The sequence below is a fragment of the Lagopus leucura genome, unplaced genomic scaffold (assembly GCF_019238085.1).
Source record: "Lagopus leucura isolate 7727_CA_CO unplaced genomic scaffold, USGS_WTPT01 Super-Scaffold_100009, whole genome shotgun sequence".
Classification (NCBI taxonomy): domain Eukaryota; kingdom Metazoa; phylum Chordata; class Aves; order Galliformes; family Phasianidae; genus Lagopus; species Lagopus leucura.
This window is the reverse complement of record NW_024962266.1, coordinates 4972571-4991107: the sequence shown is the minus strand read 5'-3', so window position 1 is coordinate 4991107 and position 18537 is coordinate 4972571. Positions and strand designations below refer to the sequence as shown.

At 51.4% G+C, this 18537-nt stretch overlaps 1 protein-coding gene across 3 annotated transcripts in view; it reads right to left on the bottom strand.

Annotated features, from left to right (window-relative positions):
- PBX1 (PBX homeobox 1) overlaps window positions 1–18266 on the bottom strand; it is a 107101-nt gene extending 88835 nt beyond the window's left edge. The window contains exons 1-2 of one of the 3 annotated variants that reach the window (XM_042873146.1): window positions 18053–18266; window positions 15828–15901 (exon numbers count right to left, since the gene is read on the bottom strand). In XM_042873146.1, the coding sequence (XP_042729080.1) occupies window positions 15828–15901; window positions 18053–18243 (265 nt within the window). In that variant the 5' untranslated portion in view covers window positions 18244–18266. The remainder of the gene's footprint in view (window positions 1–15827; window positions 15902–18052) is intronic. The other 2 variants (XM_042873149.1, XM_042873148.1) reach the window with 2 other exon arrangements.
- Window positions 18267–18537: the final 271 nt, after the last annotated feature.

Here is an 18537-nt window from a genome sequence, read left to right as displayed (position 1 = left end):
GAAGACACAGACATGGAGGAGGCAAGCAGGGGCTGGGAGAGACAGAAAGAGACCTCAGCTCCAGGCTGACTTGGCTGCATCCACAAAGAAAGGGCCAGCCGAGGAGCACACATCCTGGGGGATGCTGCTGTGCTTGATGGGAATAGGGACAACAGGAGGCAGGTGGCACAGCTCCCCCAAACCCTGAATCCCTTCTGATTATGGGGGAACTGCACGCACGGACTCCTGCAAGTACAAAGAAGTGGCTTCAAGAGCCCCCGGACACCTGCTCTGTTGAAAAGGCACTTAAGTCACTGAGTGTTTTTGGAGGATATCCTACCTCTCAAACAGGTTGTGAAGAAAAGCCTCACAAATGGGGAGCCCAGGCTAGACGAAACAAACTTCAGCCACCAGACCATGCTCTTAGCTTAATGCTTCTGCACAAGGGGAGACGCTGCTCCTCTACTGCCCGTGTGTGCACCAGCCTCCTCTCACCCAGCACATGGCCAGGCTTCAGACCCAAACTGGGCTTTTCCAGGCCACCAAGAACCCTCCTGGTAAGTCCACCCAGGCTGCATGGGCAGCACACAGGTGAACACGGAGGCTTAGTAGTGCAGCGTCTGTTTGCAATGCTCTGAGCCCCAGGGAGATGCTCTTCAGCCCAAAGGAGACAGAGGCAAGCACATGTCAAGCAGACCACAAACTCCTTGCTACGGAGAAAGCCGACAGTTATTCACCCAGTGAGTCCTCCTACGCTCTCAGCTGGCAGCAGACAAGGCTCCATTTTCTGCTGGCACCAGCCACGAGAGCCACCAGCCCTTTCTCCTGGGAGAAAGATGGGACCTTGCCTACACCCAGCGTGGTAGGAAGGTGCTGGGCACAGCCCAGCCTGATGCAAGAGCACTTGTTGCCAAACCAAGCATCGCACTGGGCTATGAAATCTGGAGGGAACACTCCCTAGCTGCTTCCCTGCAGGGGTGAGGACAAAGTCTGAAGAAAAATCATAGCACAATTGCAAGCTGGGAACTCCAGGAGACTCCAGTTTGCAACACAGGGTATTTCCAAGCATCTCACACCCACCTTTACTCAATAGGAACTTCAGGGCTTGCAGCATCAGCACAGAGTTTTGACACTGCTCTTGTCACCTCCTGTTCACACACTGAGTTAACCAGAGACTGGGGAGTGCTGGAGGAGCCTTTAGATCTTTCCCACTGCTACAGTCCCCCTTCAAGTGCTACCTGTTGCACTTAGGAACAGAAATAGAGCAGTCCCACAGCACTGAGGGAAAGGCTAGAGGACAACCTGGAACCACCTACAGCACCCAGCACTGCTGCTATCAACACAGCACAGAGATAAGAGATAGAGAAGAGATAAAGCCTCCAAGTTTGTTCCTCAAAGCGCCCACAGAGATCTTTATTCTGTCTCATACACAGGGCAAATGCCCCTGAGGACACGTATGTGCCGCTGCCATTTGTGGGGTCAGGAGAGCTGGGCACTGTAAAAAAGGAGAATGCTTTGCAAAGGGCTTTTTCAGCAGGACAGCAGAGACCTATGCTTTGGTCCCTTTTAGCAGCACCTGCCTGCAGTGGGTACACGCAGCACGCAAATGCACAGCTCCCTTCACGGCCACTGCTCTGTGATGGCAACAACAGCAAGAGCTGACATGCTGGGAAGCGCTCGGATCGGGTAATGGAGGGTGTAGGAGACTCACAAGAAGAGCCCTGTGAGTCAGAGCAGCTGGCTGGGGGCCAGGCAAGCTCTGCAAGACCAGGGAACAAAACAGGGCAATGCCTGCACATCCCCAGCCCCTTCCTGCTGCCTCTGAGGTGACCCCAGAGCAGGCCGGGCAGACAGCAGCACACTCACAGTGCTGGGAGGAGGCATGCAGGACCCCTCCCTGCCTAGCTCATGGCAGGGCCTCCAACAGCCAGGTATGGAGTCTGTCTGCATTCGTGTCTCCCTGCCAACAGGGTGAGCCCAGAGCAAGCCAAGCCCCAAATCTGCCTCGTACATTGCTCCTGGGAGCGTGACAGAGGCTGCAGCCTCTGGTCTGTGCCCAAAGAACAGTGGCATACACAGCATCAGGACATTTCCAGAAATCATCACGTGTGCAAAAAAATATATATATATTACAAAATAAAGTCACTGTGTAGCCCTTGGCAAATGGCAGTGGGAACTGTCATCTCAGCAATGGAGCCTCAAATGTTTGTGATTTGATCCTCTACCTGTCTGTATCTGGGCATACGTGCGCATTTGTGCTGGGGACAGGCTCCATATCTTCAGCAGAGGACATCAGCCCTCTGCCCAAAACCCACTAGGAGAGCAGGCAGGCTCATGCCATCCAGACAAAAGCAAGGCACAAGATGACTGAAGCAGCCTCTGAAGAGCCACAGCGCCTCACACGGAGCAGCTCCCAGCAAAGGATGATTAAGTCTTCCCACAGAAACCTCACCTGCCTGCAGGCTTGTGAGATCCATACCTCCCAACCCTGCCAAACTTGGTGCCACAGCCAATCCAGCTGCCGTGAAAGCACCCACAAAAACCCCACCGTGAGGCGCTGCCACCCTTTCCTCAGCTGCAACTTCCAGACATTCCTGCCAAATTCTTATTTTTCATGTGAAGAAAGATGAAAGAAGGCGATTGGTAGGGAAGACACCTGAGAGAGGGATCAACGGGATTCATCTGAAGCAGCTGACAGTTGGATGAGTTAGGTAAGTGCTATCCTGCAGCATCCTCCAGCAGCAGGCAGAAATGAGCAAGTTTGAAGGACATGCTTTAGTGGGTGCGAGTGATGGGGTGATGGTTGGACTAGATGATCCTAGTGGTCTTTTCCAACCTTAATGACTACGATTCTAAGTTTGTAGTGAGAAGCACAAACCAACAGCTGGCCCACCAGAGATGACAAAGCCGAGAAGCGAGCTGTGCCCCTTTCCCAAGGACAGCCTCATCTGCAGAGCGACCTCCATTCTTGCCTTCAAGGCACTCTTATCTCAAATCCATAGTGGCCCTTAGCCCCTTCCTTCCCCTGCCTGCAACCAGAGGCACACCCAGAGCTAACAGCCGAGGCTAACTTTATCCGGTCCTTCTTCCCCACCTCTATTGTCACTAAAAATTCATCCAGCTTCTGCCAAAAAAATACCGCTGCTCTCCAATAGAAAAAGAGCTCTGCTCTTTAAATCTCCCTCCCTAAATAAAGATGAGCCCGCACCCACCCAGGACCTCTCCTCCTCCCCACCAAGGACTTTCACAGAGCTTGGTCCCGTCAGCCTGTCTGTGGCATTTGATTCCTGTCTGTCACTAAGTGATGAGGACAAAGGGTGAGGAGTCAGGAAAAGGTCTGAGCCACTTTGTTCATCGTCTGGATACGAACTTTGGATGAACTCCGTGGGGAAAGAGAAAAGCTGCATGGAGTGGGACGCACCATGCAGAGCTCTCTCTCTCTCCATCGAAAAAAAAAAAAAAAAAGAAAAAGCCTTGAACAAGGGAAAGGGGTGGGAGGGGAAGGGAGAGGAGTGCGGAGCGTTCCCCATCCCCATGGCGGCAGGCAGTCCTGAGAGCTCCCTGCTCCGAGGAGACAGAAGGATATTCAAGCCGCCTTCCCAGGAGGCATGTTCAATAAAGCAGGATGCCAACGCAGCCTTTTCTCAAACAAATCTGTTAGCGGTGGGCCAGGGGCCAGCCACAAGGACTCGCTTTTTAAAGCGACCCAATGGGAATTTCCTAATAAATTTTTTTGTTTTAAAAAAAGCCCCACCGTGGCACAGTTAAAAGGAAGCTCGCTGGCAGCACTGAGAGCTATCTTACATGCAGACCTCTCTGGAAACGTAGATGAAGGGCTTCGGGATGCATTGAGGGCCAGGAGGCCAAAAGCATGCAAGTGCTCTTCCCCCACCCCCCAATACAAACCAGGGGAACTGAGTGCACACAGTGTGGTTATTGAGACAAAAGGCTGGGGGACCAAAGGCCTGTAACTGCTACTCCTGCTGCCACAAACCCTCACTGACCTCAGGGACCAATTGTGGAAAAGTCACCATGAGGCGCACACAGCTCCTTTGCTTTACGCTGCTCCTCCAATCGAAGGCAAACCAGTTTGTAACTGGAGAGCCCTGTGGCAGTCATGCCAGCATGACTTAAATCAGTCCCTCCTGGGCTGGGAACGATGGCAGCAAAACCACAATCAATTTTCTTTTCAGCAGCTCTGATGCCTTGGCCATGGAGGGGAGACATCTCCCCCAGCAGCACCAGAGGCAGCACTGGGAACAACACGGACACAGCACGGGGATCAAGAAGCCCTGCGCCACACCACAGAGGACAGTTATTGCAACTGCACGTGCGGCCCTGCCGTGCTCACAAGAGATCTGCTGAGCACCAGGTGTTGTAGGTTACCGTGCATCCCTTTTCTCTCTACTCCCTATCAGCAGTCAAATAACCCTGTATCAGCCAGCTCTACGTGGTACACAACCGAAGCAGCCCAAAGCAGCAATGCCACAGAAGGCAAGGGAGTATTTTCCCCTAACTAAGGGCACAGCATGCCCAGCAACGCAATGCCCAGCACATCCAGTGCAAGACATGGAGAGCTGCAGTGCTGACCAAGGAAGCTGACTCAAGTTCCAGCCTGGCCTGCCTGCTCAGTGCCAGGCAGGATAGGGAAAGCAGAGCTGGGACTCGTGGAGGCAGAAAGGATCAAGGCTCGAGTTCATCTATGCAAAGCTACATGCAGCTCCAGCCCTCCCCCAGATCCGCCCACTGCATGCAAAGACCAGAGAGAAAATAGAAGAATTGGAAACAAGCTCATTTCTGCAAAGGAACCAGGCGAAGAGACAACTTATTCGCAGAAGCTGGGAACATGGGTCCTCCCTCTGCTGCCAGCCTCCTCCACGTCCCCCAAGAGTGCATGCTAGGAGGGAACACAGAGAGGCGCTGCCTGGGACCTCCGTCAGAAGAACTCTGCTCCGAGCACTGCCAGTCCCCAGGGGCTGCCTCTAAATTACACAGCAGAATATGCCAGGACGAGCTGACTCCACAGAGAAAATGTGGTGTGGTTTGAAGGAGCCTGCTCCACTGCTCGCTGCAAAAAGGCCCAGAAGACCCGTCAGCAAGAGCCCCTTCCCAGCAGCACGGACAGGGCTTGAGCTACTCTAGCCCTGGGCCAAAGGGACCCTTGGAAGGGGCCCAAGAAAAGCTGCCTGACAGCACATCACTATGGCCTCCCGGAGCGCTGACTAGGAGCTGGCGGGTGGGCAGAACACCTAACAGGAACCCATGGGCAGCAGGGAGAATATCACACACACCTCAGGGCCTCACTGCCCCAGCACAGGTCTGCAGCCCTGATGGGAGAAGCAAACACAATCAGAGGGAAAGCAGAAGGGACCAGGACAAGGGGACTCGGAGCGATGGGGACCTGCCACACACACCAGCAAGGCTCAGGACCTGAGCAAGCAGTTTCCATTTTAATCAGCAGACAGCCTCCTGATTAAACAGGAGCTCAAAAATTATTCTAATGGAGTTCCTTTCAAACACAAACCGCAGGGACCTCTCCTAATTGTGCAGTTCCTTTCTCAATCACAGCCTACGTATAATAAGGCAGGTCTGTCCTCCGCCCTTGCCTACAGCCACATGCCTTGATATTCAGGATCCAGCGAGCTCCATGCAGGCCTACAGCATTCTGTGGCCAAACCACACCAATGAGCAGGAGGGATCTTCCAGCAGCTGTGGTGTCCCTGCTCATCACAGGAGAGCTGGACTAAAAGACCTCAAAGGGTCCCTTCCAACTCAAGCAGTTCTAGGATTCAACTCACTCGAGCTCTGTACCTCCATCTCCCCTCCTTAACAAAGGCTCCAAGACATGCCTTCTGCAAGCACCAGATCCCAAAACCAAGCAGTTCTAATTGGGGCCACCAAGACTTGAAGCACCACATGCTACAGCACTTGCTGTCTGCATGCAGCCTGCTTGCTATTTACCCATGGAGCACCTCAACATTGCCAGGGACCGCTTCCAAACCCTAATCAAACACTGCAGAAAAGGGAAAAGAAAGCCTGTCCTGCCATCAGCATGGACTTCGCCACCTTTCTACTGCACAGTAACAGCCTCAGATTCATTTAAAGATCAGGGACTTCTTCTACCTCCATCCTTCTCTGTATTTTATCTCGTTTCACATTATATGTGGCTTTTTGAGGTAAACAATCTCCTTTTGCCCCAGGACGGTCTTCCTAAACCTCCATCACACTAGCACACATCTCACCCCTGTCCTCCTTTTGTCACTCCAGGCATCACTCTGCTCCCTTCCAGTGGCACATCTCACCCCTATCCAAATGCAAATACAAGTCTTCCACAACAGGAAAAAATAAAATAAACAAAACACCTGTAAACCCAGACTTGGTTACCCAATTGATCCATCACCACAACAAAAAGAAAGAAACCAAGCAGGCTCAGAGCTCTGCAGCCTGGGCCAACAATGATCCACCCGGCATCCAACCCAGCAGGGCCCAGATGGCAGCATGGGCACCATCATGCTCCATAATGCGGTTTCCCCTCCTTCTGCTGGGTGGAAGACACAGTGCCTAACAGCTGCTCCCACCGCTGCCTGCTGCCAATAATGAACAGCACAGACAAAAGATCACTTTTGCCCCGTGACCTTCTCTGCCATATTCCCCCAACCCCTGCAAAGCTTAAGCGGCCCAGGTGCGCAAATGTTACCGAATGCCCTCGCCAGAAGGAAAGTAAATTCCAGCCAAGCAGGGAAATGCCAGCCACAGTCAGACCTCGAGAAGTGCAAATAGCAGCCAGGGACCTTCGGGAGAGAAGCAGCCCCAGCCCAGGCGCTCCTCCCGATAATCCTTCCAGGGACACTTCCACCAGCAGCGCCCAGACCAGAAGAACCACGTTTAACTATTTCAGGGAGAGCAAAATATACATATATTGAAATGTGTTACTGTGCTACATGACCTTGTGGTCAGTGGGGAACAGGACTGTGGTGGGGCTTTGCAGAAGCCAGCACTGCTTGCTCCAGGCAGCAAGCCTACGGATAAAAGGAGATGCTTTGCCTCTCTGGGTGCACGCAGAAGGCTCTGTGCCTCCGAACGGAGCACCTGTATCGGTGCTATAAAGTTAAAGAGCAGCCTCTTCGGGAAATTCTGTGTGAGGTACAAAAGGAAAAGCAGGCTGCTAAGAGCTTGTTGAGCAAAGCGCTTCACACTGCTTCATTTCACACTGCTGAAAGCGTAAATCAGGGAATCGCTCCTCGGATTTTTCTCCATTAACAAAGTATATTGCAAGTCCCCATCGCCAATACTGATCGGTACATCACATCTGCTGACCAGCTCCAACAGCCAGGATTTTCTAGGTGATAATACATCCCCCCCAAAACACCACCCCTGCCACCTGCTCCCTGCACTGGGCACATGCAGGCCCCTCAGTCCTTAGCAGGCAGCCTGGTCACACGGGAGCAAGTGCCCTGCTAAGAAGAAAGCATCAACTTACCAGGATAGGTTGCATCCCAAGCTACCAGCTCAGAATCAATGACTCTAACAACTTCCAACACATTTTCCTTAACCTGTGGGCTGAGCCTTTTGTATAGAGATCTGCAATACACCCCATACTAATCACAAGTTAAAAAAAAAAGCAACGCTCAGGACTGAGTCAATACATGTGCAACCTTTCTAAGGATAGAGCCTGCTCAAGTTAAAAGCTGGAGACCAATCCACCCAGAGGTGCAACCAGCAGGCGCCAGGTATTGTATCATTCCTAATGTTTCACCTGAAAATCACAGTGCGTGAGAAAAGAAGGAGCTGTGTAAACAAGCAGACGCACACCCACAAGTAGCTTGGGTTTTGAAACATTAATGCCGAAACAAGAAAGGCACGTTTCGGAGAGTTGTAGGCAGATTCACTTTCATTTTGGCTTCAGCCCCGTGCATATCGAGTGTCAAAGGAGAGAGTCGTGCTGAATTAGAAAGAAAGAAACCTGCACTGCGGAAACGCGCGCAGGATTGGGACCGCCGAAGTTAGGAAAGGAGCAGCAAGGAACAATGCACACTTAGCAACTGGAACGGTATTTCTGCCGCTTAACCTGCCACTGTTAATTTTGCTAATCGACATCACTCTGGAATTTGAAAATGTTATCCAACCAGGAGAGAAACTTGATTTTCCTCTTCTGGTAACAAGGAGAGGCAGGCCAGCCAGGCTAGGCCAAATGTGTAGTTACAAAACGCCATGCAGAGAGGGAGAGAGAAAAGCAAGGAACTGAGTTTCTCAGCCTGGACTCAGAGGAGAAACAAGTCCAGCCGTCCGCAACAAAGTCAGGCTGGGTCCACTTGCAGCTCTGTTTGCTTTACCGTCAAGACGGAAGTAAAATGGCAAAGTTATTTCAGCTTGTTGCAACTCCTGGCAGCACTGGCTGATCTGAGGGGTTTCAGTTGATCTGTATATTTTTAAGAGGGTGGGAAACAATCCTTCAGGCTCAGGGCAAGGCAAAAAGCTATTTCGGGTAAGGCTTCTATAAATAAAAGGCCGTGCAAACTGAACACGCTGGACAGGGCGAGGACAGTGACAACGCACGGCTCTCTGGGTGTTGGAGGGGATCGCTGTGATCTGCTTCATCAGCTCCCCAAAATGCTCCTCAGTGTGCATGGACCGGGGACAGGCAAGGCCATACCCCAGCACAGCGCTGCCAGCTCTAGGGGAAGCAGCTGGTAAAGCACAATCTGTATGCAGAGGTTTTCCCAGCCAAGCCATCGCCTGGATTCCTCCCTCCATTCCCCAGCTCTGCACACCAGAAAGCTATTAAGGGCTGGGGAAGGGAGATTAGCAACCACCAACAGAAGGCGAGCAGAGAAGAGGTGACTCTACAGGGAGGAGAGCCTGATTTAAAAACACAGCTGAGACAACAGAAGCACCTTAAGCTGCAAGATCCCCTCCTAAAGCCCATTTTGGGGTGTCCCTATTAGAGTCAGCTAAGCCCTCTGAGAGACCAGAAAGCTGAAGATGGCGTTCAGGGTCAAACTGCTATGTTTTACAACAGGCAGCAGATGTGCAGGCTTGTCCCTGGACCAGAGAATGGCCCCCAGTCCTGCAGCAGGGCACAAGGGGCTCTCCCCACCCAGCACACCCCCTTCCACAGCTTACACATGGCTGCACGACTGCAGTCTCACAGGATCACATTGTTCTGACTTTAAGAAAAAAAACCAAAAAACAAAACACACAAGGGCAGGGCTTGTGAGCAAGGCCAAGAGATATAATTCTTCAGCGCCTCCCATCCCAATTCCAGCCCAAGCAATGCCCCAGCAGCTCCCCAGCCCGAGCACTGCAGCATGTGAAGGCCTTGCTGGTGGCCTGATAGCTCCATGCATAATAATGTATGCAGCCCACAGCCTCCCCAGGCCACGGCTTTCTGCAATTTATATCCATAGTGCCCATCACCTTGTGTTATTTAAGCCAATTGCTGGGGGAAGCAGTGCCCCGGAGACAGTCTGTATGCAGAAGCTGACTGCCCAGCCTTTCAAACCACTGAGTTGGGTGGTTGGGCAGAGGTTGTTATATTGGCACCTAATGCAACCTGGCAGCATTTAGGCATCACGTGCTACTCCAGACTGGCAGTCAGGAGGCCTGATAACATTCCCAAACAGCTCTGCCACCCTCCTGAACACTTGCCAGGGCAACCAAACCCAGACAGTTTCTACGTGGATGTTCAGGGGAAACCAAGGTTCACAGGCTGAGGTGGGGAAGGGCCCAGGTTTATTAGATTATGGACTGTCCCCATGCAAACAGGGATGTATTGATCCAGCCTGCAAACACCTGGCTGGGAATAAAAGCAGCCCCTGAGTATACAGAAGCTGCTATAGATTATTAACCAGATCCACTGCTGTAAATCACATTACCTCCTTCAAAAGGCCGAATCAGGACCGACTTCCCTTGTGTTAGGTGCTGTACAGGCAGGAAAGCATATATCCTAGCTGTGCAAGGGAGTGTTCTTTCTGGCATCCAGAAGCAAAATATTCAAACGGGACTTGGGGAGCCCTGTAGGAACACGCTGCTTCCCCCACACGAACCCCAAAACCAAGCATAGAATAAATTCACTGCCTAAGGAAACTGCCCTAGGAATACAAGGGAGCAAGAAAAAAAAAAAAAAAAAAGGAAATCAAAGAGCTAGATATATCTCATTCATCTGCACACAAACGTACCCCCTGCTCCTGCCTGGAGAGCTTTATTTTGCATCAGCTGCATGCATTGCAAACAGCCCCTTCACTGCACAGAGCCAACAGCACAGGCTCCCTGCATCCCAAAGCACCCTAAGTCCAAACACAGGAAGAGAAAGAGACAGGAAAATGCTTAATACAGCTTCTCAAAAGATCACAAAATCCTCTGCAGAGCTTCAACAACAGAGAGCACAGCAGCTCCTGGATTAAAGAAAGAGCTGGGAAATGAGGTGCTACACCAGCGACAAAGCAGGAATCCCTTATTTCTCTGTTCTCCCTGCCAAAATCTCCAGCTCTGATTCAGCAGAAGCACGAATAGCAGCATAGCCTAGTGCATCTCACTGCAAACAAAACCATTTACATTTAAAACACCGCCCTGCTCCCCTAAAGAATTGCTGCATGCAGTAATTTCCTTGTGACAAGGGGGAAAAAAAAAAGTGGAAAAAAAACCATGATGAAATTGTATCAGAGTTTCTCTGCATTTTGTTTACAGCTGCTGCCCTCAAAGCCAGGGCCAGCACACAGAGCACGAGCCTGCTAACAGGAATAAATCCAACATTTGGGACCGTTTAGAAAAGCTCTGCTTGCAGACAGTCAGCGCTCAAAGGGGGAAATCCCTTTGCAGCTCTCAAATAAGGGAACTAGAGCTGTTTTCCCTGGAGAAATTTAGGCCTGAAAGATCTTCTGAGTTTCTCGTTTTGAGCTACGCAGCCCAATAACAGACCCTCCTTTCCCAGACTGGACTTAACCACAGCATCTTGCTGCCAAGAACACTCACAGGGGGGTGGGCAGAAACCCATGGGATGGTGAAGACCCCTAACATGTCATTAAGAGGACACCACCATTAGTTGTTAAACGAGGTTTATGTGGGTGTTTTTCCAGCATTTGCCCCTAAACCAGGGACAGGAAGATGTGTGGTGTAGGGGGTTCAGCCCCTCGTCTGCAAGCAGCTGGGGTGGGGGGCTCAGCAGTCAACCCCACAGGCCTGCAACCACAGGGAAGTTGATTCGACACCAGGCACCCCAAATAAAACCCAACCTCAGAACAAAGACCTCACGTTTGGGGAATTCTCTCCCCAAAGAGCACGGAGCAATAAGGCCCAGCCATGGCCTCGCTGCACTGCCTGAGGGGAGGGGGCGAGGAGCCTGCTGGCAGCCCCCGCTTCCACCTCCTGCCCTGGTGAATTGCAGGAGGCCAATTTTGATTAAACTAATTAAGCCTGCTCCGTTCAAAGAGCTCCAGCCACATGCTACCAGGGGAGAGGGAGAAAATACGAAATTAAAAGGAAGAAAGAACAATCTCACTGCAAGCACGCTGCTGCGATGCTACCCGTCCTCCGCAGGCCCTGACGGACAACATCTTGTTCGAGGAGGAAAGCTCAGAGAAAGCACTCACTGCTTCACAGATCCCACCCCACAGACCATTCCCCACAGATGCAGCCTGCTGCTGCCCTGTGAGTCACTGGGTTGTACTGGAGCCTTCCCATTAAGGAGACTGGTTCCATCCCCACACCTACCCCAGAGTGCGCCTACTCCCCCTGCAGACACACAGCCTGACCCCCTCAAGCCAACATCTCCCAGACACCATTTCCCTCCCATACCATCATCCCTATCTTTCAACCCTCTCAGATCATCCCTATCTTTCAGCCCTTGCACGTCCCCTTCCCTTCAAGGCAGTGGATTTCTGGAAGCAATTTACCCGGAGTTGCACAGAGATTTCCCCGCACACACAGGCCTTACTCTCAGCAGGGCAGAAGGGAAAGGGACAAAACATTCTGCTCTTCCTCCATAGGGACCCTCAGACCCCAGGGATGACCAGCCCCATGCAAGGCACGCTGCCTCTCATCCCGTGCCTCTGCTGTAGGGGTTTCGGGGGCAGGAAGAGAAAGAAACCCCATAACGTAATTGCTAGATTAAAGAGAAACGGCAGGCAAGGATAATAAGAGAGGTGTCAGAAGTGAAATACAGTAACAGACATTAAAAAAAAAAAAAAAAAGACTACAGTTCTGTGATGGGGGTGTTAATTGAACACAGAGCTGGAGAGAACAAAGGGGTGTTAAAGAAGAAAAAGAAGGGGAAAAAAAAATCCTGCCTCCTCCGAAGATCTGATTTGAGTTAAGTTTGGTGAAGATAATGCACGGGGAAAGGTAGCTGAGAGGCACCTTATATAGCTATTATGTTCTAAAATTAAAGAAACAAACCCATTATTCGACAACAATTGCACGGCTAATCAGTGCTGTCTATAAATATTCCACTTAGTAAATTCCATCCATTGGCTGTATGCACGCTTTTCTACTCAACTCTAATCCCTGTGCTGCAGAAGGGCTGCGAAAAGCCAAGCGGGGGCTCTGAGGGAGGAAGTCAGGGCCTTGACAGAAGTACAGTGCACCCTACGCCCTCACCTCCCCCAAAAGAGCAGAGAAAGTGCAACGATAGAAAAAGCTCTTAAGGAGGAAGAATGAGATTAAGCAGCCCTACATCCTGCGCTCGCCTCTGCCGGTCCCCAGCAGTGCGATGGGCGCTGGAGGCTCACAGCCGAGAGACGCTGCTGCATTTTGACAGCAGATATTTTCCAGTTTGCCATCCAAGGACCCCACGTCTGCACGCCTTGCCTGCTTCTTCTGCTTAGCTATTCTGCTCATGCAGAGAACAGCTTAAAGAAAAGGGGAAAAAAAAAAAAAAAAGAAAAAAAAAACCAACACAAGGGAGGGGGGAGAGAGGACAGAGAGTCAGAGCCCCTATCCCTCCCTGCCTTCAAACTTTCTATAAATCCACAACGCAATTTCCGATTTCAACCCTATCGCCGGAGGAATCGATTGTATTCTGGACAACAATGCCTCCCGTTTCCATAATTATTATTCCAAAAAGCCAGCCAGCCATTTGAAGGCAGTCCTGCCCCTCCAGCTCATAACAAAGCAGCCAACTGCAAGTGAACGCACACCAAATGAGCGCCGGCAACTCGCGCCGAGATCCAAGCGGCGATTCTTTCCCTGCGTGCTTCCACCCGGACCGATGCTCCCAACTTTTACTACTTCTAAACAAACATCACCCAAAGGAGAGAGCCTGCAGATAAAATGCAACCAATGGGTTCCAACTGCTGAGCTTTAGAAAAGAAATTAGAAAATGATTATAAGTGCTTTAATATAATTGAAGGGGATGAGTGCGGAAGGGAACTCTCCGGTCAGCAAAGACAACCTCTTTTTCTGCAAACTTTATAGACACTTTGGGTTTGCTCAGGCAACGTTAGCGCTATGAAATATTATCCATAATGCTGCGAGAGACGGTGGTAAAGTCTCCGTAAGGCTCTGGAGTCACTTAAATCAGGCAGCGGCAACTGAGCAAACGCTACCGCACATCACAACGCTGGGGGAAGCTGCACGCAGGCACTGCCAAAAACCCCTCAGTGCCCACCGACAGCATCTCCAGCAGCAGCTCCAGCAACGCAGAAAGGGAACCCAAAGGGGAAGAGTGGAGGGAGAGGTTGGCTCAGCTCACACAGCACTGCTTGCTTGCACAGACCCCTGTGACCAAGGGGAGAACGCAGGGCCCTCGGCCCCTGGAAAAGCAGGCGAGCCTCCTGCCACTGCCAGGCCCACCAAGCAATAATGAAAGAAAAATACCATCTGGTCGTTTGCTCGTTGACAAAGTGTGACTTTTGGGGATGCAGATGGGGGGAAGGGGAGGAGGTTTCTTTAATTTGCAAAGCAAAATTCACCATACCCAAGGGGAGATAAACTACGCTCCAAGAGCCACCTCCACTCATCCTCCTCAGAGCCTGCCGTACAGCAGCAGTGCATCCACGTAGCCCACGCTCAACAGCAGCAAACACAATTTTAGAAGTGTAAGACAGCCCCAACCCGCACCTGGACATCACTCATCCCCAACAGCACAGCTCTGCTCACCACCTCTCTGGGTTTCACTCTGCTAAAGGGAAGGAACGCACACAGTCCCTGTGCCTATCCCCAGCCCACAACTTTGAGTGCCCTGGCACCAGAGCCGGTTGCCCTGCCAAACAGTGCCACATGCAGCACCACACACACGTCAGCAAACATCTTCTTTGCTTAAAGCAAAATAAAAGGAGAGGAACCCAACGGCTCCTTTTTCGGAGGGTGGGCACACAACAAAAATCCTAAAAAAACAGTCATAAAATGTATTCACACACAGTCTCCACCACTTTACACACACCATCAACTCTGCAGAGGTTCCCCTACAGAACCCATCGCGTGCTTTTGTGCAAACTACATAACGAAGGGCTGCTCGGTGAGGGCTAGGAGCTGAATGCCATCGTAGGTGCTTTGTCTGTGCTACAAGCTGCACAAACAACGTTTAACAATAGGCCCCTTTAGTCATTTCATATATATTGCAAGAGTCAAGTAATTGTATTTTCAATCAGCTGCTCACGCTAGGAGGTTTCATGTATATTTAAGAAAAAAAGAAAGTAAGACCCAGACTCAGGTTTCCAAAAGCTGTTCCCCTTTTATGTGTAACTATCAATGTATATCAACCGGGCGCGCAATCATATTTATTGTCACTTTCATTCATGTCATGCCCTTGCTTATATGGTTTAGATATGAATTATTGACTGTTACAGTCCTCGTTGTAAAAGGGGAGGGGGGTGGGAGCCGAATACTTTGCCGTGTGCTGAAAGCAGGCAGCTGAGAGCCCGCTGAGCACCTCCGGTTGGCCCTGAGAGGCATCAGCACAAGTCAGCCCTCCACACTGCGTTCCTGCTATTCCCTATTTCCACCCCCCACCCCTTCTCTCAACCAAAAAGAAAAGAGAAAAAAAAAAAAAGAAATAAAAAAAAAATAAGGGATTCCGGCAAATAAATAAATAAGTGGTGCATGTTGCTAAATGTCCTTCCCTGAGCATCTGTTGTTTAAGATCACCCTTGATTGATGACTGCTATTTTTTAATTGTTGCTTTTAAAATTTAAATGCCCCCCTGGGATGTGTTATAAGTGTGTTAGTACATGGTAGGAGGTCTGGAAAGTGGGAAACGGCAGAGCCAAGGCTCTCATGTCATTAGCTTCTTTAGAAGCCTGAGAACACCCCATGTCATAAAACAACAGTACCCTAAAGTAACTAACAATCTAATATATTGCTTTCACTGAAGGCAGCTGACAACTTGCTCTTACATGAGCTGGGATGGATGATTGGCAGACACAAGCATTTTAACCCTTTCTTAAAAATTATTAAAACAAAAGTAAGAAACCTTTAGGTCTACCTTAGCATGAATAGCAGTAAAACTGCACTGTTTTACCCCCGCACACAACACTCTGCAGTCAATTATTTTTTTAAAGCACTGCCATGCTTTAAGGAAAAAAAAAAAAACAAACACAACAAAACAGCAAAGCAAGAGAGAAACTGCACCGTTTTCCATTTTTCCCTCCTCTCCCCCCAAAAAACAATGAATAAGAAGAAGCTCCACAATAGGAACTAAACCACACTATTCTCCCCGGCAGACACAAACCACATCACTCGAGTCCAGCGCCAGAAGCACTGCATACCAGGGAGTTGTTTCTCCCCACTTAAACACTCCCACACACGGATCAGGGCGGGGGGGGGGGGGGGGGGGCACACAAACTTTGCGGAATAACACCTTCAAAGAGCAGAAAGAAAAACAACGTGTGGAACCAACGGCGTGCCTTCCCTACCTGTTTTTTCTTTGATTTCACACAAGACATTAAAAAGAGCCGGCTTCATCCTGTGGCAGTTTAAAGCGTGTTTCCTGCAGAGAAAAGGAAAAAAAGGGGTGAGGTTAGGATGTCACACAGCCACAACTTTCCCAGATTCACAGCAGCTCCTTGGTGTACCCCAGAGGGTTGGGGGGGATGTTTGGGGCAGGGCCCTGCTAGGACCTCAGGGACGCGGCACCAGAGTGGCCAGCAGCCATCTCCCCAGTGGAAAGGGGAGAAATGAGGCCAATTTTGAATGGCTTTGAATACAGCATTTGCTACTGAGCGGCTCTCGAGGCAAGCTGCTCCCCGAGCCAGGAGGCTCAGAAGCCAGGCTTGGTTTGACTCTCATTCACACACACGCAGCGCAGCAGCGGGCTCACTCCATCTCCCACCTCCAAACTAAAGCCAGCCATGTGCTTCATCCTCATCCTGCAAAGCAGAAAGGAAAAAAGTCGCCCCTGCTTTCCCCCCAGTGCTGAAACATCCTCTGCTGAGAGCTGTCAACCCGGGCAATTTCAGCTCCCAACTTGGAGCACCGACACACACAGCCACAGGCACTCGCGCAGATGGAGAAATAAATCCGGCTCTCCGCGCCCGTGCTGCACTCCTTGCATGCACTCAGCTTCTTTGCAGGTGCTAGGGTTGAATTCCTTGCAATTGGGGCAGGAAATATTTACAAAACCAGCCTGACGTTGCTGGGAAGCCGTGGCACTGCGCTCAATGCTCCCTCCTCGAAGTCGGTGTTGCGGGGCTGGCTGCTCTCCGGCTGCGGGTTTGGGGGAATGGAGAGCTTTTCGGGGGTGGTTTTATGGACAGGTTTCACAGCCCGCTGGGTGCCTGCAAAGCAGCAACGTGGGATGGCTGTGGGTTCCTCTTGCAGCCGTATGACGGCTTGGCCGAGGGCTGTGTTGTACGAAGGGCTGCTCCTAGCAGGCGCCGGTTACGGGATTTCTGTTTACCAACCGAAACAACACGCGAAGCCGATGTGAACATCTGGCAAACATTCACACCACTTCCCCCACCACCCACAACATGTTGGGAGAGATTTATGCGGCCGACGAAGCCTCCCAAAGGTGGATAACCTCGCGGGAGCCACGGTGTGTGCCCGTATCAGATGGGAGCAGGCATTGGGGTGCACAAATCACGTAAGGGCACCAGAGGGGCCCTCCCGCAAACCACACTGGGGCAGAGGTCGAGTACCAAACTTAAGGAAAATAACAAGAAGAGAAAAAAAAGCAGCAAAACACCCCTACGATAGCTGGATGGGTGCAGGAAATGCAAAGCCAAAGATCTCTGCTAAATAATGCGTGTTTGGCACCTCTGGGAAAAAAAAAAAAAAAAAAGTCCTATGAGGATGGTGCAGGAACAGCCCAGCAAGGCAAAACCTTGCCACCTTATAGGGCTGCTCTGCTCCAGGTAATTGAGTTGAATTGGTTTGATGAAGCACCCTAAATGCTCATAATTCCCACAACTTTCAGGAGGAGAGAGCTCTCTCTGTCCTCTGTCCTGCTCCCAGGAACGCTGCTGAGGGCACTGCAGGGCTGTGCTCCCCATGCAAGCCATCCCAAAGCATGTCTGTGGTTCAGTGCCTTCTCCAGCAGCAGGGATGGAGCAGCACTGCACCCCACGGCCCCACGCTGGGTAAACTCTGAGCGCACCCCAACACCACCGACCAACTCTTTCGTTACCATTATTTACCCCTCAAACCGTGCTTTTAGTTGGACGGGATTTTCTTCTCTCCCCAACTTTTGCTCACACCTCTGAAGCCGCACTCGGGAGGGTAGATCAGTCCACATACCCTACAGTCCTTCCTTTCCCTCTTTTTTAGAATACCTTGGGATTTACTGGGGGGGGTGGAATAAGAATATGGGAAGAAAATTAAAGGCAGAAAGGCAGGCGGTGCCAGCAGAGAAGCACGGCCTCGCCAAGCCGGCGCTGGGCCCCGCCGGGCAGCGGCACCGCGCTGCGGGAGCGAGCGGGCTGCGGGGAACTGCCCCAAAGTTACAAGAAAAGGAGGAAAAAAACCGCTTCCATCGGGGTGGGGGTTAGGAAATAAGGACGGGAAGCAGCCCCCGAGCCGAGGGGACCGGAGAAGCCGCCCTCCCGCCGCACAACAAAGCCGCACAAAGGGCTGCGAGCCGGGCTGCTTCCCCCCCCCGGCACCCCCCCGGTAAACTTCCCCGCGCCCGCCCCTCGCTCACCTGGCCTGCGCCTCGTCCAAACTCTGGTCCGTGATGGTCATGATCTGCTGTAAGATGTCTCCGATGTCTTGCTTCCTGCCTGCCTCCCCCTCCGCCCCGCCTGGTCCATCCTGCATGTGCTGGGACAGGCCCGGGTGGCCCGGCATCCCCACCCCGCTGTGCGTGTGCATCAGCCGCGGCTGCTCGTCCATCTCCGGCCGCCGGCTCCCGCTCCGCCGCCTCCCTGCTGGCTGCCGGCCGCGGCGGCTGGGCTCCCCGCCTGGCTCCGCGCTTTCTTTTCTTGCTCGCTTTCTTCTTCTTCTTTCCTTCCCCCCCTCCTCCTCCCCGCAGCCTCTTCCTCCTCTTCGCTTTTTTTTTTTTTTTTTTTTTTTTTTTTTTTTTTTTTTTTTTTTTTTTATTATTTATCCTTCACGCTGGCTTCAAGCTCGGCGGTGGAGAGGAAAAGGAGGAGGGAAAAAAAATGCATACACACACACACACACACA